This window comes from Coffea eugenioides, chromosome 2 (assembly GCF_003713205.1).
Source record: "Coffea eugenioides isolate CCC68of chromosome 2, Ceug_1.0, whole genome shotgun sequence".
NCBI classification, from domain to species: domain Eukaryota; kingdom Viridiplantae; phylum Streptophyta; class Magnoliopsida; order Gentianales; family Rubiaceae; genus Coffea; species Coffea eugenioides.
In genome coordinates this window covers 3,265,448-3,292,009 of record NC_040036.1, presented here as the reverse complement: position 1 = coordinate 3,292,009, position 26,562 = coordinate 3,265,448, and the positions used below count along the sequence as shown (strand labels likewise).

Genomic DNA, 26,562 nt, shown 5'->3' with positions numbered 1-26,562 from the left:
AATTTAAAGTTTTTAATAACCAAAAAGATAAAATTTATAATCAATAAAGAGTAAATTTTATCTAGTTTGTTTATTTTCTATAATTACTTTTTATAATTAATTTTTGTAAAATCTAAAGCAAACGAGAATAGCGCCTGTACTGGCAGTAGCAGCAGTAGTAGTAATAATAAAAATAAATAATAATAATAATGTAGCCATCAGATGCTTCAGTAACGAAATCGATGGACAGTTTGGACAGACTTCATCACTTGCAGTACGAATCCTTCAAGTTGCAAGAAGGTTAGATCAGTAGTATGCGAAGGGAATACTCCCAAACAAACTTCTCTGACTGATTTGTCTTTAGAGACTTGAGATTCAATGATAGGACCAACAGATTATGTCAAATAAAAAAAAAAACAAAAATGATAGGACTAACAGAGGTAGTTTTTGAAATCACAACAGTCAAGTAGTAGATTCGGTCCTTTTCTCTCCGTCTCTGGATGGATGGTTACAGATAGATAACTGTTTTGGGTTATTAACACATATGTACTAAATGTGTAGGGGTGTGGCAAGACCGTTCCATTTTTTGTGATGTGGCAAAACGTTATTGGATAATTTGTGGTCGTCCTTGGACGTGATAACTGCATGTGTTTGTGCCAAAAAAAATTCCGAATGGAAATGTTGTTATTATATTTTTTAAAAGAATGCTACATTTTTTTTATTTGTTAATTTATTATAATAACTATTTGCCTTCACTTTCGTTGTATCCTATTGGACCGCTTTGGCATTTGTCTTTCCCCTTTTCCCAGGTGCATTGGGACTTGATTGTGGTAATTGTAATAATCCAGTTTGGTTGAAGGACAATTGTATTACAATTTTGCCCTCCTATCGCATTTTTCTTACCCATAACAAGAAATTGGTTTTGGTTTTACGGTGTTCTTCATCTTCTTCGTGCTCATGTCAAGAGGTAAAATTCTATTTACCCTTGGGTTGTATTTGTGAAAAAACATAATTCCATTACTGTTGGCGGCTATTGAAAGGAGTTTCTTGATTTGACTGTAGCACTTTCTTTGCTCTGTCCAACCCATCGCTGCCGGTAAAGCCATGCATTGTTGCCCGGATTTTCTGCTTATGCTAACGGTTAGTGATGTGTTTACTCTTTGCATTCCTTTTTTGTGTCATTGTTTATAGCACGACATCCTATCTTCTCTCTTACATGATTGTCTTTGGCAGTTGCTTTGCTCAGTTCTTATTTTCTTACATGATTGTCTTTGGCAGTTGCTTTGCTCAGTTCTTATTTTCTCTTTTATTGCTCTGTTCCTTCGAAGCCTCTTCTTGGTTTTGCCCTTCTTGATACAGATCGGTCAGGTGAGCTTTTTCTTTCACTGAACTATCTCATCTATAATGCTGTTTATTCCATCTTATTCTGTTCTTCAGTTGGAAGAACAATTGATACATCGTGTCCCGAGCTTGTGAGCAAAAGATCAATTTGTGCAGCTCCAAAACCATCAGGACGTTCAAGTACTACAGAACTTGCGTCACTTTTGATACTATCTCCCGATAGTGTCCTAGCATTGCTCAGATTTTGAGTTCCAAAAAGTTTTTGCTCTTCTTGATACAGATTGGTCAGGTGAGCTTTTTCTTTTACTGAACTATCTCATCTATAATGCTGTTTTTTGGTCGGTCATTCGTGGACTAACTCAGCTTTACTTTGTTTATGGGTGTTTTGTATTTTGCCGTTGCATTAAGGTAAGCCTATTTTAAATTTCCTGTCTTCTTTGAGTCTTTATTCTTGTGTTCTAACTTTTTCCCCCGTTTCCCATTTACATTTTGCATGCAACTTTCTTCGTCTGTGGTTGCTGTAAGGAACTTTCTTTCTTTGTCATATTCTCTTACATATCAGCAGCTTGTATTGTTTCAGGTTAGCTGATCATTCTCTCTCTCTTTTTTTTTTTATAGCTTTTTGCTCTACCAGTTTTTTGTTTCTTCGCCATCTTCTATTATATACTCTGCAACCTGTTTTTTTTTTGCTGTAGGTTACATGTTCGTTCTTTTTTCCCTCTTTTTACTTTTTGTTTTGGCAGTTTTTGTTTCTTCTTAAACTCCTGGAAAAGGATATGAGTTTGTCCGAGAATTGTTCCAGAGTTCTTATTGATATCGTTCGTCAGCCGACTTCGCAGGAAGTAAAGTAAGTTTGATTCTCAATTTTTGAAATTGACAAGCTTTTTAATTAATATTTGGCGCTCTTTTCTGTTATATTCAAAATTATGTCATTCCTTTTGGAGTTTTTGTGATGTGAAAAGCTAAGTGCTCGCTTATTTCTAACATGTTTGCAAAATGATTACTGAATTTTGGTGAATTTGGAGTTTTAATTGAGAAAAAGCTTCGAAATTGATCGAAATTCAATTTGCCAGACCAGCGTAGCATTGGGCTGAGAGATGCTACTCCAAAGAAGAAGAAGCAATGTAATTGCAAAAACTCAAGATGCTTGAAGTTGTAAGTACAATTTGCCTCATTTTTAAGCTTTTTTTTGCATTGCATTGCATTGCAATTAGCATGTTTATCTTTTGCTTTTGCCACACAGTAGCATCTTATACTTCAATCTTGTTATAAAGAGTACTTCAACTATATGAGAGATAAAGATGATGTTTTGCTATTTTTTAGTATTACCTACTTTCTTTTTTTTTTCCGAAACGTTAGAAGACTTGCATTGATCTAAGCAGAATTTGAGAAGTGGAGAAGCGTGTGTAGGTGCAATGGGGTAAGAACTTCTGTAATTGAGTTTTATAAGAGTCCCATAGGTCTTCTCTCATGCTTCATGTCCTTCAGTCTGAAGTGCTCATTTTTGGCATTATGCTTGAAATTGATGGACAGAGATTTATTTCAAAATTCCGCAACTTACCTACTCCATTTTGTGTTCAGAGTAGTCTTTTAAGGTACAACTGGGGAATCCTTATAATTTTCCCTTGGTACCCTGTATTTCATGTGCATTATTATAATTAGCCAATTTATTATTACAGTTACTCATTAACTTTTTGTATCTGTAACATTATTCATAAACTATGTTATCCTTATTTATTAATACTAATGAATTTCCTTTATTCTCTGTGGTTAATCAATAAACATGGTTTGATAAATAAAAATACTAAAAAATGGTAAAAATCAATTACAAATTGAACTTTACATCCACTAACAATTTCCTTTTAACGAACATTTACCTTGTTATCCATCTTAGCACTAGTTCACCGACTTCATATATAGCTATCTTTTATTTTACCAAAAAATTTTACATTGAAATATGGTAGCATGCGTTTCTAAACCAACAAAATTTTCACAATATATTTTACCATTATCCACCATTTCATATGCAATTTATGAAATCATCACTTTCTACTTTATGGATCAAGCTTTAGATATAAACGGAATCAACATCAACAACTGACAAGCCATTTCTACTGCTTTTCCATTTATAACTTTTAATGCTTGGACCATTCTACCATTTTCAGCTATCATGTATACCACTCTCCTTAATTTTCCATATCCACCTCAACAACCGCAAATAACACACACACCCAGTCCATCGATTGTGAGTGGTGTGTGTGCGTAGCTCATAAGTTTCTCAGTGTGGCCTGAAAGTTAGCATGCCTTTTGGGTTGGGCTGTGAGTTTCGCTTATGGGCTGGGTGTGTGTGTTATTTGCGGTTGTTGAGGGGGGTATACCACTCTCCTACATTTGTCCCTTTCTTACTTTCAATTTTCATTGTATGATTTCAGCCTATTTCACTTCCACACCCAACTCTCATCTTAATCATTCCATATTTATCTTAATCTAAACTTAATAGCCTATATAGTTTACATGCTTCTTCTTACTCTAACATCACACCAACTCTCAATAACCAATACAAGTTAGGGCATAATTGCATTGATCCACCGCGCGTAGCGCGGAGACCACCTCCTAGTCTATCTGTAACTACAAATCGGGTAATGCATTTTTCCCCTTTTGGGGCTACCAATTTCTATTAAGAAAATTTTCAACCACAAATCGAGTCTATTGGAATAGGAGTATTTACGGGCAACCTTGGTGGAGGACATTTATCAATTAATTTTGTTGTTTCAAACGTGCTCCTTTTACTTAGTAAGAAAGGAATATATAATCATGCTAGTATTAGAATTAGCTCATATGCCATAGGCATAATCGAAGATGAGGAACTTTGGATTCCTCAGTGTCAAAGCACACTGCGTGTATAGATCACTCGAGCCTTTGCTCGCAAATATATAGTTTTGATAATCTATAAAATCACTTATCATTTCAAAAAAAAAAAAAAGAAATAAAAGTATTTACAACTTTGCCGCGCCGTATTCTATAAAATGTTAATGACTGGTTGGCCGCTAATATGATGGTAGTACTAATATGACATTACCAAGTCGTCTTATAAGATTTTTTTTTTTCTTTTTGTCTCTCGAAATAAGGCATCTTATAAACATGGTAAAATTCTATAGTGATGGCAGAAATTTCAAAATTTAAATGATTAAAATTAATGCAATTTTAAACATCCAAAATATATTTTAAAAATATTATTTATACTCTTATTTTTATTAATCACGCTCCCATGATGATTTTAATCTAATACAATTTTCATATAATTGTAAATATAACTTGAAAAAAAGAAGGCACCACAGTTATAAACTTGATATGAATAAAATGAAAGGAAGGATGTACTTGTAAAATATAAATACAGATTTTAAATTTAAATTCCCCTTAATGGACATGTAAACGCTATAGTGGGTGTAAAGCGGGCAGCCACCCCAACGCATTCTCTCTCTCTCTTTCCAAATTCCAACTTTCCAACTTCCAAGTTGTCAACCGAGTCAATTTCTGCTGTAAAAGTCTATGAAGTGATCCAGCCACCACACCAGTAGTAGTACCGGCAGTTCAAGTTCGTAAGAGGCACTTATTGTAAAGTAATTCGTCCTCCTCTCTAACACTAAATAACTTGATCCCGATCCTAATAAATCTTGCTAGTTAGTTGTTTTAGGTGACTAATTACATCTACGAAAAGTATATTCCCATCAATTTTTCACTCCGATCACTTTTCATCATCCATCATGCCTTCTCGTGAACTTCCACCGACGCCACAGCCGCCGCCACTCCACCACCTGGAACCCCCTCTTGCCGGCTCCGTCGCCGCCGCTTTCTCTCTCCTCATTCTCTGCACTTTTTGTTTCCGCAAAGTCTCCCGCAAACGCACCGTCCCATCTTCAGACACCGATTCCAAGCCTCCCCACCGCTTCTCCTACTCCTCCCTCCGCCGGGCCACCTCCGCTTTCTCCCCCTCCCTTCGCCTCGGTCAAGGTGGCTTCGGCTCCGTCTACCGGGGCACCCTTAAGCCTGGCATCCAAGTAGCCGTTAAGCTCATGGATTCCGGGTCCCTACAGGGCGAGCGCGAGTTTCAGAACGAGCTGTTTTTAGCCGGGAGAATCGACGCCAAATACATCGTCTCTGTTTTGGGTTTTTCTTCTGATCCGAGACGACGCCGTATGCTGCTCGTTTATGAGCTCATGGCTAGTGGAAGCTTGCAGGATTGTCTATTGCATCGTAAGTGTGCTGAATTAAAAGATTGGAACAAAAGATTTTCAATTGCTTTAGATATAGCTAAAGGGCTCGAATACTTGCATCATTTCTGTGATCCTCCTATAGTTCACGGTGATATTAAGCCTAGTAATGTCCTATTGGATGCTAATTTTGATGCTAAAATTGGCGATTTTGGGTTAGCAAGGTTAAAATCAGATGAGGGTCAGGTTGAGATTGAGGTGAAAAAAGAGGGAAATTCGGTGGAGGATAATGGATCAGTAGCTGAGGAGACGGAGAGTGTGATAACGGCTAGTGTTTGTGATGGGTGTGATGGGGGTGTGGAACAGTCCCCAGAGAGTTGTTTTGTTGCGGTGGAGGCTTCGCCGGAGACGGTGCTGACTGCGGAATTGTCCCCGGAGACAACTATGGTGGTCTCGCCGAGAACAGCGGCTGCAATGGCAACTCCACTGGAAGGTTTGGACGAGAATAGTGTTTTAGCGGCTAATTTTGATAGGACTGGTGTCCAGAGTGGGGGAGAATTGGGCAGTGGTGGGGGTAAGATTGCGAAAAAGAAGAAGAAGAGTTTTTCTGGGAAAGATTGGTGGTGGAAGCAAGATAATGGAGACGTTGAATCGGGGGTGGTGAAGGATTATGTGATGGAATGGATTGGAAATGAGATTAAGAAAGAGAGGCCGAAGAGTGAATGGATTGGGACTTCATCAACTTCTGTAGCAGTTGGGAAAAGTGAAAAACAGAAGAAGAAGAAAAACCGGAGGCGGTTAGATTGGTGGGTGTCGTTGGATGATGACAAGAACGTGAAGAAGGATAAGAGGAGGCCAGCAAGGGAATGGTGGAAGGAGGAGTACTGTGAAGAGCTTGAGCGGAAGAAGAAGAAGAAGAAAAAGTTAGAGCAAGGTTCGGTGAGTGATGACTGTTACAGTGAGAATTGGTGGCCTAGGGATGACGATATGTATTCTGATAAAAAGAAGAAAAGGAGTCGGAGTCGGAGGAGTAGTAAGAGTAGTATGGATTGGTGGTTGGATGGACTTAGCGGGGACCTCTGGAGGGCTCGAAGGAATAGTTATGACTCTGCTAGTGGGGAGATTCCTAAGAGCGGTGGTATTAGCAGCACACCTAGTATGAGAGGAACTGTTTGTTACATTGCACCAGAGTATGGTGTTGGTGGTGACTTGTCTGAGAAGTGCGATGTCTATAGTTTTGGGGTTCTCTTACTGGTTCTTATTGCTGGGCGTAGACCGCTTCAAGTGAGCGGATCGCCAATGTCAGAGTTCCAACGAGCAAATCTCTTATCCTGGGCACGTCATCTTGCACGTGCAGGAAAACTTATTGATCTGGTGGATCAATCCGTACATTCTTTGGATAAAGAACAAGCTCTACTGTGCATCACTGTAGCCCTGCTCTGCCTGCAAAAGTCTCCTGCTCGCCGGCCTTCAATGAAAGAGGTGGTTGGAGTGCTCTCAGGAGACTTGGAATCCCCAAAACTTCCAATAGAATTTTCGCCTTCACCTCCCTCCCGGTTTCCTTATAAGTCCCGCAAAAGGGACCAATGAGTTCTGTGTTTGATAGCAAATTTTGGCGAAAGCCATATTCTTTTCTGGGAAATTGTTCCTGCTCATGTAATATGTGAGGGAAAAAGATGGGAATTCACCCGATGAGAAGATTTCTTCTTGATCTAACAATCTTGTACAATACATTTATAGCTTCTAAATTTGTTTTTCATTGAGAGGCATTGACTCATTTCAACTTAACATATCATGTTCAGGATCGCCAGGTGTTTGTTGCACAATGCTAATTAATAACAACAGGGATGCAGGTTGAGTTTCTCCATCTTTCATGAGAAACAATTCATGTCAAACCCTCCATTTCAGGGGGGTAAAATGATTTGAAAATTCCAGTCTGATGCAGTAATGCGAGCACAACCCAAATGACATGCTTTTACACTATTGCATAAGGTCTTTGGGCTGCACGTTTTTCCTTCATGTGTATTGCTTGGGTTTTGCCTGGATTAATCATCAGCATCCTCATATATAACTGTTAGAGAGGCTCTTCAGAGCTTCTGAGTGCTTTAATATGGTGCTCACGATAATCATACTTGAAAGCTCGAATGGTGTTACATAACAGACAGAGCAGTGAAGAAATCTGGATAGGTTCTGCAGATAATCCTTTTTCTAAGATGGGGGAGAATATCTTAATTCGTCATCATTGGCTGCTGACTCAGGTACAGTAAATTTTTGTCTTCAGGATATTCGTTGTGTACAAACAGCATCCAGTTGCAGGCGCGCCTTCAGTTTTGAATGTAAGGTACTTCTGTATTACCTCATCAATTCTTCATGTTGCATTAGATGTATTCTAAATTCAGTAATCTTTCTTGTGATATCCATTTTTGGAATTACCATCTGTTTCTGCATGACCTGACAGTAACCAATATTGAGTTAAGATCTCATTTTTGCTGTCTGCAAGTGACAACCTCTAGATATATGGTCCTTGCCTCTCAACCTAGCATTATCCCTTAGGGTAGCATAATAAATTTAACATGATACCTAAATTCTTGTGCTTCTTATTGTTGTTGTTATCCAATATTGAGTTAAGATCTCATTTTTGCTGTCTGCAAGTGACTACCTCTAGATATATGGTCCTTGCCTCTCAACCTAGCACTATCCCTTAGGGTAGCATAATAAATTTAACATGATACCTAAATTCTTGTGCTTCTTATTGTTGTTGTTATCCAATATTGAGTTAAGATCTCATTTTTGCTGTCTGCAAGTGACAACCTCTAGATATATGGTCCTTGCCTCTCAACCTAGCACTATCCCTTAGGGTAGCATAATAAATTTAACATGATACCTAAATTCTTGTGCTTCTTATTGTTGTTGTTATCATTTGTACATATCCGGTTGATCTCGTATTTATCAAGGGAAGGTTACCATAGGTCAAATGCTCTGCAGCTACAATAAAATGAAAAACCAAACCGTGTATATCTTCTCTCCATGTCTTTCTTTTCTTCTTCTTCTTCTTTTTTTCAAATTCTAAAATTTAAACGATACCATTCTGTACTTCCATTTTGAATTTTTTGCAGTCTCCCATGGTTATACTGTGTCAATTGTGTACATGTCAGGCTGCTAGAACATGACTGACGTGAAGGAGAACTTTGTCTTTCCAAGAATATTTTGTTGGTTGATGAAGTTCATCAATCGATTTGAATGTTTTGAATGGTTTTTACCTGAAACTTCTTGACTGTTATTTTAAAAAACGTGAACTTTCAGCGTAAAAGCAATTTAAAGTGGGGTCAAACCTGTCAGATTTTAGGAATGAACTGGGAGGAAGCAACTGCAAAAGCTATCTGCAATCAGGATGACAATCATTTGGAGAAAAGAGGGTCTTTTTTGGGTTTTCCTTTTTGGGGTGGGGGGAGGAGGGGGCAGTAGCTTTACTTAATTAAGAAAATCTATTAAGTTGGGAAGAATCACTTCTCAAAAATCTGCTTTACTGTATCCGGAAAACAATAGCAGCACTATGTTTGTTATTCACTTGCCCTTGTTTTATTGCATATAAGCCTATGATTTGTTTGAAATAACAGACATTATATGTCCGTGGTAAGAAGTTTGCTGGAGTCCAGGCATACGGTATCTGTGCTTGATCATGTGGCTTCTAGCTCAGTCTTGTTTATTATCTTGATCAGCTATCAGTTGTTCAACTGGACTCGGTATATTTACTGAGTTCATATGCTGCTAAATATAATTTCTTTCAAAATTTTGCACCAACTACATCCTTAACTTTGGCTATCCAGGTGTGTATAGAATGATTTGCTTTATATTATGGGCAGGGAAAAAATTGTGGCAGTTCATATTGATTCACAGGGATGCGAAATGCTCGTTACCAAATTGATTTCTGATTGATGGATCTTTGTTCATCTCAGCCCGGTTGGAGAATGAAACTTACATGTAAGAATGTTCTCATGATTTCAGCCCGGTTTAAACAAGCTGACATTGAATTGGCTTGTAAAGGATCTCCTCTTCTGCATTTTTATTGCTTGTACAGATACTCTGTCTTTATGAATCCATAGGAAAAGATCTTGCGGCTTGTTATCGGTTACATATTATTGGATAACTGGGGATGCATATTGCTCTGAATCTGATCTGGCGGATTGACGCCAAGTGTTTTTGTTTTGAACTTAGACCATTTTCCAAATTCCTTGCCCACGTAAAAAGTGAGTTAAATCGCTTTGTAGTCCAGAAGAGGATGACAAAACTCAGTTTGGATTCAAAAACCTTGTTCACTATGAGAGTGCTCATCTGATTCCTAGGTGTATCGAGTTGCAATGAGGAGGTAATTGGATTGTGAAAACAACAGTTGGGGTTTCAGAAAAATGAGGCAGGCGACAATATCTCGCTATGTCTTGGTTAAGAACAAAGATAAGGCCTACAGACTGGTGAGGAACCAAAACCAGCATGTTAAGAACGCCGGCAATAGCGGTGAATGGCCCCGAGTGTCGTGGAGCAACCTTCTTGGCCAATCAGCAGCTGGGAAGACCACATTTCTTTTTTGTTTAATTCAGTCCCCACGTTTTATATAAGACTAGTTTTTGGGCCCTGCGCTTAGCCTGTGTTGGGGGTGATGGATTTTGTTGTGTGATTGAGAGGATTTTGTTAATGGAAAGACCAAGACACCCCACGAAGTCATCAGAATTACCATCGAAACCGGCCGAAGGCTGCACTGTAGCTATTCCCCCTTCCCCCTTTTATATATTTAAGATATTATATATTGAAATGATCAAAAAGATTTACGGTCTATATATTATCATTGACTTTATGACAACAAGTAATCTGAATCGAACTTAAATATATACTCTGTTAGCTAGCGTGTATAAAATTAACTTGTATAAAAATTGTGTACATGCGCGCACACAGGTACTACTATAGGAGTAGGAAGATGGTCTGAAGAGTGAGTCTGCTTTGGCGTTTCTCCCCTTCCCCTTTCTCCCACATCGGTCTAGGAAGTAGTCGAGTGAGAGTGTACAAGCTCCATTGAGTGTCTGTCCAGTCAGCAAGTGCCTGGATGTGGTTACTTAGTGGGTCTCCCTTATTAGCGATTTCTTAACTATTTGTTGAAAAGAAGCAAGAGTCATGGCGAGGTGGTAATAGCTGGCCGCTAGTTTGTCGAGTGTTTTCCCTCCCCCTTTCTTTCTCTCACATCGGTCTAGGAAGTAGTCGAGTGAGAGTGTATAAGGTCTATTGAGTGCCTGTCCAATCAGCAATTGCCTGGATGTAGTTACTTAGTGGGTACCCCTTAGTAGCGATTTTCTTAACTATTTGTTGGAAAGAGTCTGCTTTGGCGTCCGGTGGCATGCTCCACTTCCAAGGGGACCAGACTCGGGGTAATTCGCAAGCTTTGCCGGGGAGATAAACAGCATGCCCAAATAGTAGGAGAATGGCGATTGACCTTAATAATTGTGTGCTTTTCCATCTCCACGTGGTGCAAATGGTGTAGTAAAGTAGTGGCTGCAATCTTCGTGATGAAAGGGATAGATAGAACGAACCATGGAAGCCCATCTGCGGTGTAGTTTTCTCCACGTTGCGTTGGTTAATTACTCATTGTTGTTTTGTTGGCGTCCCAATCAGTCAGCAGTGCATCGTTGGTTTCTGCACTTTCACAATTACTTTTTCAAGATGATGATGATGTTCAAATCTCGCTGGAGACGAAAATCTTCACAGTTAGGAGGAGAAAAGCTCAACGACGGCAGGTGGTGGAATCATATTTGTGGAACGTAACGCAGTGGTACTAGTTTTCATGAAAAAGACAAGAATAATATAAGGGGTCAACAAAATATGCATGTGGATGTGGGGGGGGAAATACGGAATAACGCTACTGTTTGTGGTGCGGCAGTCGGCCATTGCTGCGGCTGCCGACGGAATACAATTACTAAACAATAGCTGCGACGGTCATAATTTTTTGACAATAAGATTACTGAATGAAGCTGCTGCCGGTTGCCTAATTACTAGTATTATTTGTGGCTTCTGAAACACTTTAATCTAAAACGTAAAATCTTCAGATTTTTAACCATTGAGAACTTCAAGTATTTCGCACTCCTTATTTCGTTCGACTCATCACATAACTGTCCTTGGCGTTGAAATTTTAGTTAGATAATCCTTCTATCTATTAGACGTTTACCTGATTCAAAGTGTGCTCCCTAAAAAATACCTACTTCTTCTTTTTCTTAAAAAAAAAAAATCTTACAAAATAGATCAGCATCTGAAATCCTAATTCCTACACAATAATTAATGTTACTGCTCCTGTATATATTTCTTTAGCGTGCATTTGCCTCGCATTCAACCTAAATGATTTTTTTCCCCGCAATGACAGCATCTATTCTACTCTTATATTAACCTACATTATAGATAGGGGAACCTAAAATTATTTGTACAGGAGTTCGAGAATGAATCACCAGATCGGATAAAAACACTATTGCATGCTTTGAATTTTTTAAGAGCAAAGGAGAATTATGCTCCCTTGTAATGCATTAGACAGGGTTTAAATCCTTGATCTAACGCACAAAAGAGTTTTAAATGGCACTTCCTTCCTGATCATTAGATCAGTGCATTCAACTTAAACGAATTAATTGGTTAGAACCTAACACTAGTCATATGCATGTTTTCTTCCTGGTCTAGTGACTGCTAGTCGTTCCCATTGACCTTGCTTATAACCCTACTGTGATGGACAACACCATGGTCCATGAGGACCCTGTTCAAAGTTTAACCAAAAAAAAAAGAAGAGAAGAATTCGGTCTCTTCTCTCTCTCTCTCTCTCTCTCTCTCTCTCTCTCTCTCTCTCTCTCTCTCTCTCTCTCTCTCTCTCTCTCTCTCTGCCGCTAAATAGCTGAATGCTGCCCAACAGCTTTCTCGAAGGCAACCTTTTTGGGATTTTCAAAGATTTCTCTTAGAATCTGCCATTGGACCAAACGCACTTAAAAGCCATAGTAATCAATCGAAATTGGAATGCTATATATGCCTCTCTCTCTCTCTCTCCTCTAATTATTCCCTCCTTTCCAGAAAGGGACAGCCTGGAACCAGCTTCCTTCAACGCTTTCGGTTTCGTTCGCGGTGGTTTTGGTTGAAGTTGAACTACATACAAAATCAATTTGTTATCTCGCTTAATTATTTAAAAAAAGTCCATAATAGTACTAGGAGCCATTTCTCACAAAGAGAGTTGATAAGATTTGTCAGCAGCACCCGATGACGTGTCGTCTTCCTATTGCCAAAACTTTTGTGACTCCAACGGTCCCTTCCCAAGGGTCCAACAGTCCCTTCACAACGGACCGTAGGTTACCACACAAGCACGTAGGTTACCTTCACAACTTGTTGCCATATGATAATATATGTATATATATATATATATATAATGCTGACCAAGCATGATATATGAATCATTGAATGGTGTGCATGGGCAAGAAACCAAATTGTAATATCAATATTTTGAATTGCTATAAAACTCTCTCGATACACTAAATTGGAGATTGCGTAGTGTATTATATAAGAAGTATAGTACTTCTTATTCTTAAAAAATTCAAAAAGTGTAATAATACACTTATCTGGTCTAATGATTTGTTTCCTACTCATCATACAACTCTATTTAGACTTCCCTCCAAACACAGAAGGTTGGGAAAAAAATTGCACAACTGGTGCGGTAATTATAGACAGACAGCGTAGTAACATCTGTTTCCAATAATTCATGAAGAAGAAAACCAACCCGTCACTAGTCTGCATGTATGACAGATACAGGCGGATTATTGTATTCACTGTCTCCCGGGGCCTCAATCATGCCCCGATTTCTTCAATTCATGCATCCAATAAAGAGGCAGCTGGGAAACATACAATGAGGCCCATTACTTTCTTTCATCTTTATGCAATGCCAGGCGATCTCTCTCTCTCTCTCTTTAATTATAGTAAAGCCTACTTTTATTGTTCTAAACTGTATATATAGGTACGGGGTATAGGCAACCCTATCAGAGAGAAACTTGAGGAAACTATTGAGCTCTTCAAAAAAACAAAAAAAAAAAAAGAAGAGGAAACTATGGAGAAGTATTACGAATATTTGCTTTTTATACTCCCTCCATCCCACTTTGATAGTTTTGTTTTTCTTTTTCGTCTGTTCCAAATTGTAGTCAACTTTCTAATTAAAAAATGTAGTTGGCTTTTAATTTCTCTAAAATACCCTTATTTAATGTAAGTTGTTATTGCTATAAACTATCTTATTTAATAGAGATTGTTAGTATTGAATATAACCTAACCCATTTAATGTATTTAGATTTTTCAAAACATATTGATATATGAAAAGCCAACTTTATTTAATGTAAGGGTATTTTAGGAAAATAACAATCTAAATTTGTTTTTCTAATAAAGTTAATTACTTTTTCTTAAATTAAATTAAAAAAAATTAGAACTATTAAAATGGAACAGAGGAGTAAAATTTTTTCGTTTACAAATTTTTGGCAAAAGGGTCTGCAAATCAACTTATAAGTTTGACGTGTTACATAAACGAGACCGTATAATCTCCCCTTCATAGCGAGTACTTAATTTGAGATATCATGACAAAGCCCACCAACGCGAAGGTTTTGATGGATGAAATACCACTGCACTCACTTTATCTCTTTTTTTTTTTTTTTAGAGACGATAATTGTTGTATAATCTAGGATTCATTTGGATTAGCTATTTTTTGGGGTATTTTTTAAAAATTTTACTGTAGCAGCGTTTTTAGAGTATATTTTAGGATATTTTTAAAAAATATTTTGAAATATTTAAGAGTAGTAGAGTTTTTAAAATATATTTTGAGATATTTTTTAAACATTAAAAAAATTTTAGACTATTTTTTAGGATACCTTTTATAATACTTTTTAAAATTTTTTATAATTTTTAAAAAACTTCTAGATCAAAACAGAGCATAGTGAAAGGTAGGTCCAAAATAATTCGAAAGAGATTAAACTATCATAGGATAGGCAGAACTTTATCTCACTCTGTGCTGCGTGGAATTACCACTGCAATCATCATTTCCAATGCAAAGTTGACGGCAGTCCGATCACTGATGATCTCATTCTCTGCGTCACTGATTATTTCCTTAATAGTGTATTATAATGCTTTCAAAAAGGAGGAAATCGCCCGGCAATTTCATATCGGGTGCCTGACCCACATATATAATATCCCGAATGTCCTTTTCTGTTTAAAATATATATATATATATATATATGTATGTATATATTCACCTTGGAGTGCTAATAGGAGCGCTAGTACTGGAGAATTGATATATAAGTATGGTTCGTGCGATAGACAATAAAAACATGCATGGACAGTGATTAATACAACTACTTTCTTGTAATAAGGGAGGGGATAACAGATGCTACAAGTGGCAGCAACAAGAGCTGTCGTATGGCTTTAGAGAAGGATGACTAATCACGTAGTAGTTGATATTACAGGATTAATTACGTGGACAAGAATAGTCTAAACCAAGTTTTTTTTTTTTTTTGGTGGCATGATGTCCAAACCAAACGAAAGCAATTTATATTGCTTTTTCTGTCAATTTATATTGCTATTTTTACCAATTTTTATAGAAAAATATATTATAACGATTAAATGTATGTGAGATAAAAAAAAAATGTCCATAAAAAACGTAATAATTTTTCTGCTGGAAATCACAATGCAAATGTAATTATTTTCTTTGCTAAGTGAACTGTTATTGTTAGTATTTCAATGTCGGAATTGAAGGCATCAAGCGTTGCCTCATGACAAAAAAAATCAGAATGCAAAATATAAATACAAGAATTAGAAAAGACTCGAGCTCATAGTAAATGTAAATGCCATTCATTGTTGTGGTTCGTAGAACTGGATCTGTCCACAATTAGGCACAGTACCATGACATTTTCCATATGCAGAAGTCATGCCTTGGAGTCATTCGTCTTCCATTTGAATGTCTAAAAATCTGCCAACCAGGAAAGCTGAAAAATCAACAAGAAGACAACGCACAGGTTGAAAATGAATGGAGTTCCGCGCCCTTCATTCTAAATTTGGACATTTGCTCGTTGCTCACTTGCACCCTTTGTATTGAAACTAAAACAATGTACGCACAAGATTTCAACACCTAACTCGTTCATTAAATTGAAAATCTTAATGGATCAAGAATGACTGATTCAACTGTCAACTTAATTGTTATTGAGTCGTTGTTAATCTATAACATTATAAATGTGCCATAAATAATGTATCACTTTGTATTATATGGACCACTAGAATGGCTTTTCTAAATTCACACTTAATTGAATATTAATGGATGGTGCTAAAATACTTTGGTTCCATATTGATGAAAATAACTTAAAAGTTGAAATGATAATGCAATATAAATTGAATAAATCTATTTTTACAATCTCAATGCATCTAAAAGCAAAGAAGAAAATTAAATTGCGCCAAATATAGGCAATAAATAAAGAAAAAGAAAAAATAACTTTGATAAAAACATGAACTTTTGATTCCATAAAAATAAAAAAACTTGGGAAGTCATATAAAACTAAGATACAATCTAGATATTTTAATTTAATCATGGTTTATTGGATAAAAATATGAATTTTAATAAGAAGTTTTGAAAATTTTAACCAATTTAAAGCTAAATTGTAATTTTTCAAAAGTAAAGTGACACAAAATTTAGTATTCTGCAAAACTATATGGTGGATTTGAAATGTAAAAGAAACTACGAGGATTAAATAGCAAAAGTCAAGTACGTTGCATATTGTGTTTTGTCAGATGATGTCGGCAGTAGGGACGGCACCAGTCAAAGGGAAAGCGAGACCCGGACAGTTCAAAAGAACCGTTCTGGTTCAATGATCCTTTAGATCAACCGGACAAACTAACTGGTTTAAACCTAATAGACCACTTATTTTATTCGAGCCTTAACGTAATTCAAAAAATAACTCGGTCGCCGGTTTAACTGATTCGACCAAATAGTCCGGACAGAGTTTGAGAACATTGAGTGTACATTCAGAACAGCACAGCTTAAATTAGCCTCTCCCAATCCTAAATTAGATGGTTAGTTCAATTTTTTTCCTGGTCTCATAAAAAAGAAAAATGGAGGAGAACTTGAAGAGGCGATCCAATGATCACTGACTAATATTAATATTTTTTACGACTTGAGTTGGGTTTTGGAGATAATCAATTCAATTTTAGTCCTCAAGTTGAGAAACTAAATACCTTTTGTCTGGAATATATAATTTGTTAGCCATTCACAACCTACAACCATGCAAAATGATGGGTTAATTCCAATACATCTTATATAAACACGCTATAACTATAACTTGGCCCTAAAATAATACTCCCTCCGTCCCACTTTGATAGTCCTGTTTTCCTTTTTCCTCTGTCCCAAATTGTAGTCCACTTTCTAATTGAAGAATATAGTTGTATTTTAATTTTTCTAAAATGCCCTTATTCAATGTAAGTTGTTGTTACTATAAACCTACCCCATTTAATGACAGTTAATTTTTTTTTTACCATCAATTCAAGTTCCCATAAAGTTATACTCTATTTAATGTGAGGGTATTTTAGGAAAATAGCAATCTAAATTTACTTTTCCAACAAAGTTAACTACTTTTTCTTAAACTGTGTGAAAAAAGAAACATGACTATCAAAGTGGGACGGAGGGATTAATAAAAAAAAAAACTAGGAATTGGCACTGGTTTCTGCCTCCACAGTCCACAGTTATCTTCCGACATAAAAATCACAAATTATTACAACGTGTTAAATGGATGAAACTTACCCTTCTTGTTAGGTCAAGGATGTCGACGGTTTTCAGCAGGTGATTAAAGGAACATATTACTTACAGTAAATCGATCAGTCATCTATTGCCCCCCTCCTAGCTCATGTAATAGGATGGTCCATATCCATACCATTTGTCCTCTATCAACGACCTGGTGTGAACATGTTAGTGGGGTTCTTGGTCCTATATTTGTACAATAACCAAGTGACTGAACATCGGTCTTAAAATAAGAAGAGAAATGGGGTGCTATACCTAATTCATGAATAAATAAAGATTGCGCTGCTTAATTGAGTCTTCAAGGATTCTTGCATCGCCTTGTTTATGAAGCGAAGACAGATATTAGTTGCAGAGATTACTTATTATTGCATCTGAGGGCCATTGAAGATCTCGTCTGCTTAACTAACGTATCTCGTCTGCTTTTTTCCAAATCAAATGCCCACTATTATACGGAGAGAGAGAGAGAGGGAGTGAGTGAGTGAGTTTAATCAATCGCGCGGGGAATGAACCCAAGATTGGGCTAATCTTCGGGGATTAGATATGTATCCTTTACAACAAGGCAATGAGCTGGAAAACCAAAACCCTTGCATACCCTGCCAACCGGACAAAATCCTTAACGATCTGGTCACCCTTGAGAGTACTGCCAGTCTGCCTCCAGCCACCAATATCACCGGAAAGAAGCACCACCACCGGAGATTCCTCCCGGCAATTCAGCAAGAAAACAAAAAACAAGATCATGAGGATACTACTACCACTAATAGTAACCAGCACAAGCTCAAGAGAATTCTTCATAGAGACATCGAACGCCAGAGAAGGCGAGAAATGGCCAACCTCTATGCTTCCCTTCGATCCCTCCTACCCCTTGACTATGTTAAGGTACATACTAAATACTATCAAGAACCCGACCCACCACAGAGGAGCGCCCTTGTACTCCTTTCCCCATGATTTTGGATCATTAGCTTTTGCATAAAGAATATTGCATGGATATGCGTCTTTGATCTAGTGTCAGTACAATTGATCATTATCAATCTTTGTCAAATTTCTCTCTCTCAGTACAGCAGAAAGAAGGCAGTCACTCTCATACCAATTTACACACACAGTATTATGTGATGACTTCTTGAAACTATTATGGAGCTAAGGGTGTTAAAAATCAATTGCAGGGAAAGCGGGCGATATCTGATCACATGCAGGAGGCCGTGAATTACATAAAATGTCTGCAGAAAAACATCAACCAACTGGGGTCACGGAGAGACAGGCTCATGATCCCGCCTTGTAATTTGAGTTCTACTTTTAGCTCTGGGAATCGAAGCACAAGTGCCGATAGTCGGTGTTTGCGTGATTGTGGTGCGATTGTGAGGGTGAGCCAAGGCGGCGATGGGGTGGAGGTTTTGATCTCCATTAGTTCTAAGGAGGAAACTTTCCCCATTTCGAGAGTGCTGAAAATGTTGCTTGGTGAAGGGCTCGATGTTGTGAGCTGTGTTTCCACAGCAACTAATGAGATCAAAGTCCATAAGATTCTGGCGGAGGTACCAAAAATTCCATGTTTTGGGCTTTTATATATCATTTTTTCTCCCAAATTCTCAACGATGATTTACCTTTTTGAATAAATTGAACCTTGCAGGTTACTGATGATCGGAAAAGTATAGATACATTGGCGCTGCAACACCAACTGATGAATGCGATTAACCCTCCTGAGTAACTCTCCATCTTAATATTTGTCTAGAGACTAGCAGTAACCTCAGGCTTGGGCTCGATGACAATTTCACAAACTCTATGGACTATGGCTTTGAATGACAACTCCTAGCATGTACTGGCTTTGGCACTTTCTCTATTCATTCCAGTTTTTCGTGATGTCCCTTGCAGGCTTGAACCGTTCCGTTAACTGACCAAGTGATTATAAAGATGTTTTTCCTCTCTCATTGCTTGCATATTTTATGCATATAGTATCTTTTTTTTCCCTTTTTTAAAAAAAATTTTTGGTTTGTGATTTACTGTTGAGTCGCATTCTCCCCTCCCACCCAGAAGAAACCTAGAAGGAAAACCTAGAAACTAAATTGGGACCAGCTCATTTTGACGAATTATGACCAACGTTTATGTAAGTTCATGACCACCATCTATGGTCCTTGAATCAGTTAGGAATACTGTTGTGAGTTGGAGAGGGGAGTCTCACTGACCAAGGCCAATTGGGAGCTAAGTATGGAGGTCGGATTATCTCATGTGTGTTTCCAGCAAGATTGAGTTTGTGCACTGTAATAGTGATAGGATTGATGTAAGTAGGGATTGTTTGATTCCTGTGCACTCGCTTATTTCTTGATCAATAAAGATTCATGACCATCACAATAGCAAGAATGTACCTGGCTAATCTATAGTTTGAGGTCAGCTTGATCAATTTGTGATAACTAATCAGAAAGCTGAATAAGGTAGCTTATTCACCTGTCATAACATCCTGTTCCCTGGTATGACCAAACAAATTAAATCATAGAAGCAAGTTCATCTTTATCTTGTAATCAAGTGGTTGAAATTTTTTTTTTTTTTTTTGCAGTTTTGTTTTGATTCTTTCAATTTTTAGTTAGATTTCAATATATGACCGAGAGCCTGAGTATAAGAAAGAAACAGAAAAGAAGGGAAGATGAAGAGATTGGTGCCAAAGGGAATCTGATAATCCAATTCCATTAAAATGTTGAGGAACTGACATGGGAAATAAGACACCAGCAAGGGAGATAAACTGTTTGTGTACATGGAAACTTTGGATGACCCTACCTTAGTAAATTATGCCGCGCTTGAATTGATGTATCCTCTTTTTTTTTTTTTGGGTTTCAAATTAAATGCGCCTGTGGTTGTGCTACTTGAGTGTGTACCTTCTTTTATTTTTGTTTTTCTGCAGAGATTTGTAATGATGGGACATATAAAGGCAACTCTTATACAGCTTGTAAATTCAAATATGCATGTCATAATACAACAAACAAATTGATTTTATCTCTTCAGTTTTGGCTACAATTTCTTTCGGTTTGCACCTGTCGACAGTTGTGTGTCAGGAACCTTGAGTTCTTAGCTTTTCAATCCTAGCTAATCAAAAAGAGGACAACCTGTGAGTGCTTTATTAGGCTTAATTATTCTTTTGTCTTCTCTTCCCACTTTTCTTTTACCTCACTCTTGAAAAAGGTTTCCTCAGTCTTGTAGTAATTGAGCAAGAATTAGGAGCAGATACGAGTCGAACCAAAATAAACAACAATGAGTTGTGTTAATGTTTGTTTGATTTCTAGAACACTACTGATTCTATGTGCTTATTGTCTGAGCAAACTCAGAAGATTTTTATACCAACCAAGGCGGTACTTGTGTTCCTTGTACTAGTATTGTTTTAAAAAAGTAAGGCGGTACTTCTTGTGTGTATAATATTGTTTTACAGTGACGAAAATTTGGACTCCTTCAACTGCTATACTTGCCAAAACTTGACTTTCTGGAATACGTAAAGCTCTTCTTGGGTAGCAACTTATCAGCTAGAAATTAGAATATACAGTAAAACGCAGGAATTGCGAGCAGGTCAAACAACATAGATTCCCATTGATCTAGTTAAGGACAGAATTCTACCCGCGGAAAGTAATTACAGGTTTGCAAATCTTCAAAAGCAACCCTTGGGCCACATTTTTTGTAAGTGGGAAGTGGATTCCAGGTACGTACGGGCAGCTTTGGAGGTTTTGTATGATAAGTTGGTAACTCTTCAATAAAAGTTCCTTTTTTTTTTTAATGCAGTTCCAGCGTTTCTACACTGCTCAAGTTCATGTAAATCATAACACTTATATTTTGGACATGAAGCTCTAAATTGAGAATCAAAGTGAATAAGCCAACAAGAATACCAGTATCCGACCTCTGTTCCATCCCCATATTGAGCTAAGTCTTGAAATTAATTAAAGCACGTTTATTAAGAGAAGAACACATATCGAGAATCCATCTAATTTTATTTGCGTGAAACTAATATCAGTTCAAAGAATTTGGTGCTTAATGCACATATATATAGCACTGAAACTCATGGTAGCGGTCCGAGTAACTTGGAAAGCAACTGATACAAGCAAGGGCTTCACGGAGAGCTTTACTAGTTAGTATACAAAAGTAATCTCACCAGCCTCAACAAATTCTACACTAGCTCTTTTGCCCTAGACCATCTCTGCTGAGCTGAGGACGTCAATTCTTGATGTCTAAGCTTTGTGTGATTACGGATTTGTCACCAGAGGCTTTGATTTGTTTCTCCGCGTAGCGGCTATCTTTAGAGATTACTACTTATCTACGTCTAGTAGTATGAGGACAATTTCAAGCATGGACACAAGATCTTGCCCCTGTATCAAGAGTGGTCTATGGTGCTCTTGTATTTTTTCCGGGAACAAAATAATATACGTTGTGCAGAGTCAGACGGAGGCAGGAAACCGTTAATCATGGACAAGAAAAGTATGCCACTGGTAATGATATATATATGTCACCTTTCAAAATCCTTTCCTTCGCTCCTGGAACGACCGACGTGCCTGCCCTCCCCCCCCCCCCCCCCCCCCCCCCCCATATTCCTAATGAGCTCAATCATCCTGAACCAGCATAAACAATGGGTTCCCGATTTTGCTTGTCAGGCAGAAGATATGGAACGAGCTGCCTAATCCGTTCACTAATTGAAGGAGGCATTATTATAGTATCAATGCCCACTGCCATTTGCACTTCCAACTTCCCCACTGTTGGGTTTTTTTATAAAAATGGATGAGATCCTCTTGTTAAACGACACCAACAACCTGTACTTTGAGTATATAAATTTTAAACAAGTAAGGGAGACGATACCAAATCTGGAGGGTTATTGCTTTCCATTGCAGCTGTCCCACAGAATTGCTTTGTACTAATAAGTGAAGGGTTGAAGCAAACGAGAGATGTCCTGTTTATGTCTCCTGCCAAATTAATTTGGTATTTTCATGTATAGTAGTTCCACTTTTGCCTTTTCTTTTTCCACTTTTTAATTCGAGATGTAAGTAGTTATTTGTTTATTTTCTGTTAAAAAGAATCGAAAGTTTCTCTTATCTATGTAATCCTGTAGTTCTGATGCAGTTTAATTCGTTTTTGGTAAAATATATATATATATATATGACATTTTTTTCCCATTTAAAATTTTGAAAATACCAATGTAATTTCTCACCATTAATTCATCATGTATGACTACACGTTCTCTGGAAAGTGGAAACCATATGATTAGAAGATATTGATAAACATTCAAACATTGTTTGTCTCTCACTTATATTTCTTTCCCTTCTGTTATTCACTTAATAAATCATAAATCAAATAAGAGGCCATTGATAATTAAATTTATGCACTTGCATACAAAAAAAAATAAATAAATAATAAAAGAGGCAAGCCCATATCTTTGAATCTATACCTCCATCATTTGACTGCAATTATTTTGTTTTTTCTCTGGTCTGATTCTCAACTATTGGGTGAATTGGACGGAATTTTAACTTTTTCTTTAGGTAGCTGAATATACCGACGCTCATTAAGGAGCCAGGAAGTGACTCATTTTGTCCTTCCCTCCAAAAAGGATGGCAATATGATCACAAGTCATTGACCTATGAACCCATCACACAAAAAAACAACAGAAAATAATAATTTAAAAACAAAAACGTTTTTCAATTCGAACATGTGATCTTACTACGCCGTAGTCCTCCGCTCCTAAACGGAACAGGACTACGAAAAAGTCAGAGTATAATTAAAATCTGTAGATCATTGTGATCGATCATCGATCCAGCATCTGCCCAATTAGTATTGCAAAATAAAATAAAATAAACACCCTAATTAGCCAAAGTCTCCCCCTCCGTAATCTTAGAAGAAAACCTGAAAAGCGTTTCTCGAAAAAAAAAAAATGGAAAACAGTAGTAGTACTTCTACCATGCATTATTAGGTCAAGCTTACTTCTTATTCAATCAAAATACTGAATAGGAAGCAAGAGTCTTCCCTTATGAATTATGATCATGTCACTTGATGAAAAGATATCCAAAGACCACGAGACAATTAAAGTTTATTATATTAGTGCTTTTTTTTTTTTTTGTTTAGTGTATATGATTGTAGGTGAGAAGTTGGACCCGCTGGTGTGAACTCAGCTGTGAAATTTTGTTGTGCAGACGTACAGTAACCAAGCGAGCTTCTTTTTTTTTTTTATTAATGGCCCCCTATCAGAGAGGGAAAGGGTCACTAGTCACTCCTATTCTGTATTAGTTTAAGAAGATATGGCAGATATCTGCGCATCCTCGGCCCATTTAAGGGATCTCATCATACCAAATTACCCTAACAAACGTATCCCTAGTTTGGCATCTTCATCATATCATCAGAAGATATCAACCCAAGAAATCGAGCAGTTGTCTGAACATGGATGACTTTACTTCCTCTTTGATTCCTTTACAACAAGACGATGATTCCCAGCTTTTTCCATATGACCTTACAGTCCCTACCATTCATCCTTGCCTAGACGACACTATCCATCATCAAGATCTGGGAAATCAGGCTGCATCCTCACTTGCTCCCCATCAACAGCAGCATTACGATCAGGTGACCAGCATCGATGACGATGACAATAACAACCACCACCCCAGGGGAAGGCAGCGAAAAAAACCATCATCAGCTATTCCAGCTGATAACAATGATCCTGATGACAGCAAGCAGAAAAGAGCAGCTCATAGGGATGTTGAGCGTCTAAGGAGGCAAGAAATGGCTAATCTTTATGCTTCTCTCAGGAATCTACTTCCTCTTGAATACATAAAGGTGATTGAACCGTACTAGCTGATCAATTAATGGGTGAATTCTCACATTTTATGCATAATCACAAGTGAAAGATCATCTTCATCTAGTGTTCCCTTCTGGCATTTGCTCGGTAGGATCATACGTACTTAAACCCATTTTTTTTCGTCTTTTACAAATATTCCTTCAATTTTTTCCTGTTCAACAAAATACAACAATAACTCCTTTCTTCCTTTTTTTTTTTTTTGGGTGCCAGTTTAGTTGTACTGTAAGAAATCAAGATTTGCTCACAATTTTTTTTTTCAGGGAAAGCGTTCAATGTCTGATCAAGTTCATCAGGCAGTTAACTATATAACACACAAGGAAAAGAATATTAGGGAATTGAAGGTAAAGAGGGACAAGCTTAGAAATTTGATGGGTGGATCGAGCGATCTGAACGTCAAAAGTGTTGAGGAAACAAACTCCTCGTCTACTACGTTCACAGTCAAGCAATGCGAGAGTGGTGGTATCGAGATTCTGATGAAGAATGATTTGGCAGGTAACTGCTTTCCTCTATCAAGGGTACTGGATATGCTGCTTGACGAGGGTCTTAATGTTGTAAACTGTGTCTGCACAAAAGTCGATGAAAATTTTCTTTACACAATCCAAACTGAGGTACAGTTATGATGAATTAGCGAAATGAATTCCACAGAAATAACTGGTGTGCCTCCTTTTGATTCGCATGGTTTGTATCATAATCTTGCAGGCCAGTCATATGGACGTTGATATAATCTTTCTGCAACAAAAGCTGACTGAAAAAGTCATGACTAGGAAAAACTTCTAACTTCTAGCCCTGGTGCAATACCAGAATTGGTACTCATGTTATATGAGCACAGAATTTACAAGGCTTCAAGAGTTAGAGGTTTCTGAAGATTTCAAGTTTCCTGCTTGCTTTTTGTAAGGTTCTCATTTAGTAAAATGAAAACTCGGTATTAGGTAGTTTACATCCGCTATTAAAAAGAAAAAAAAAAAGAGTTTCATGGACTGGTTATTTTGAAATCCAGATTCTTTTCTATTGAAATTCAAAGCCTGTCTTTGGCCATGACCATGATGTATGATGTCTTCTTGCTTATCACACTCTACCGTATTTGGCCTCTTCTAACATTTGCCTTTTAATACGCTAAATCTGGTAGATTGTGCTGTGCAAGATGAGATGATATAAATTTCACCGTTCTTTCCCTTCCATATTTTGAGTCGATCTAATTATCGGTGCACGCATTTACGCTTTGTTATACATTTATCAGTAATCATGGAAGCTTGATAAATACATAACAAAGAAATTCATTCTGCTTAATGGGAAGTGTCAGCAATTTGTTATGTTGCCATGTCAAATACAGATTAAGTACATTGGATTTGTTCAGGAGATGATACGTTATCAGCGTGCTCAAGTTAATCAAGGCAAATATGTCAACTTAATGACACAGTTTAGGCTACAGAATTTTCTAATCACAGTTGAATAGAATTGACGGAAGCTAATCACAAACTTAGTTCCCTTTTTTTTTTTTTTTTTTTTAAATCTACACAGTTCCAGTTGAATACACAGGTTTAGAATATGAATGAGCATTTCGTATGGTACAAATTTCTGACATTCCCAACAAGATCGAATATGCCAGAAAAGTTTAATGGAAATTTGTTCTCAACTTATTTGATGTTCATTGCATATCCTACTATCCATCATTTATAAGTATCCTCCCGCTTGTCTACGTTTAATTACTGATGCAGTGTCATGGAAAATTAGGGTTGTCAAACAAGATAGACTTTCACGGAAAATTGTATATCAACTATAATTTGCATATGAGTTAGAAAAAATACTTGTTATTTGTTCCAAGGTGATGATTAGACATTTTCCCACACTGGCATAAGCTGTATGCATGCTGGAAGTTGTGCTGCTTCATGCATGATAAGATAAAGTTGTTCAGGTTGTGCCTTTCTTTGACGCTTGAGAGAGTATCTTTTCGCAATACAAAGAGGTGAATCATATTAGAACAGATGCATTTGTTCTTTTGGTATATAACTAAACCGTTCCTGATAAGTGAGGACCAAAAACATCATGCTACATTAAGCTACTTCAATTCTCGTGCCTTATTTAGCTTGAGAACCCCCAAGTATTTGAAGTTTCGAGCAAAATGGAACCATTATTTGCAGAAGAGAGGGATTTTGAATAAGTTTAGGTCGTTTATTGATTGGCAAAGAGTTGTGGGCAAATACAAATCCTTTACGACACTTTATTTTAAAGGAGTTAGGATTCTGAAAATTGAAATAAGCTTCATGATTTAATACAGCCTAAGTTCACTTTTTCTAAATCTCACTCATAACTTACCATGTTGATTGCCCATATAATTAAGCAATTTATAGTGCTTCAGCAAGTTTCTACAAAATTTACAAAGAAACGTTGAATGCAGAAAGTTCATGTATAGA

At 37.2% G+C, this 26,562-nt stretch overlaps 3 protein-coding genes across 3 annotated transcripts; all 3 read left to right on the top strand.

The window, feature by feature from the left end:
- Nucleotides 1-4,788: 4,788 nt before the first annotated feature.
- On the top strand, nt 4,789-7,341 carry LOC113763720 (receptor-like serine/threonine-protein kinase At4g25390). Its single transcript, XM_027307626.1, has one exon. It carries the CDS (start codon nt 5,085-5,087, stop codon nt 7,119-7,121), a length of 2,037 nt encoding a protein of 678 aa, XP_027163427.1. The 5' UTR covers nt 4,789-5,084; the 3' UTR covers nt 7,122-7,341.
- Nucleotides 7,342-17,663: 10,322 nt separating this feature from the next.
- LOC113763281 (transcription factor bHLH36-like) lies at nt 17,664-19,701 on the top strand. Its single transcript, XM_027307046.1, has 3 exons — nt 17,664-18,228; nt 18,513-18,878; nt 18,974-19,701. The coding sequence occupies exons 1-3, from the start codon at nt 17,893-17,895 to the stop codon at nt 19,049-19,051; spliced, it is 780 nt and encodes a 259-aa protein (XP_027162847.1). The 5' UTR covers nt 17,664-17,892; the 3' UTR covers nt 19,052-19,701.
- A 4,035-nt stretch (nt 19,702-23,736) lies between these two features.
- On the top strand, nt 23,737-25,058 carry LOC113763115 (transcription factor bHLH36-like). Its single transcript, XM_027306839.1, has 3 exons — nt 23,737-24,129; nt 24,412-24,764; nt 25,007-25,058. Exons 1-3 carry the CDS (start codon nt 23,737-23,739, stop codon nt 25,056-25,058), a joined length of 798 nt encoding a protein of 265 aa, XP_027162640.1.
- The last annotated feature ends 1,504 nt before the right edge of the window (nt 25,059-26,562 follow it).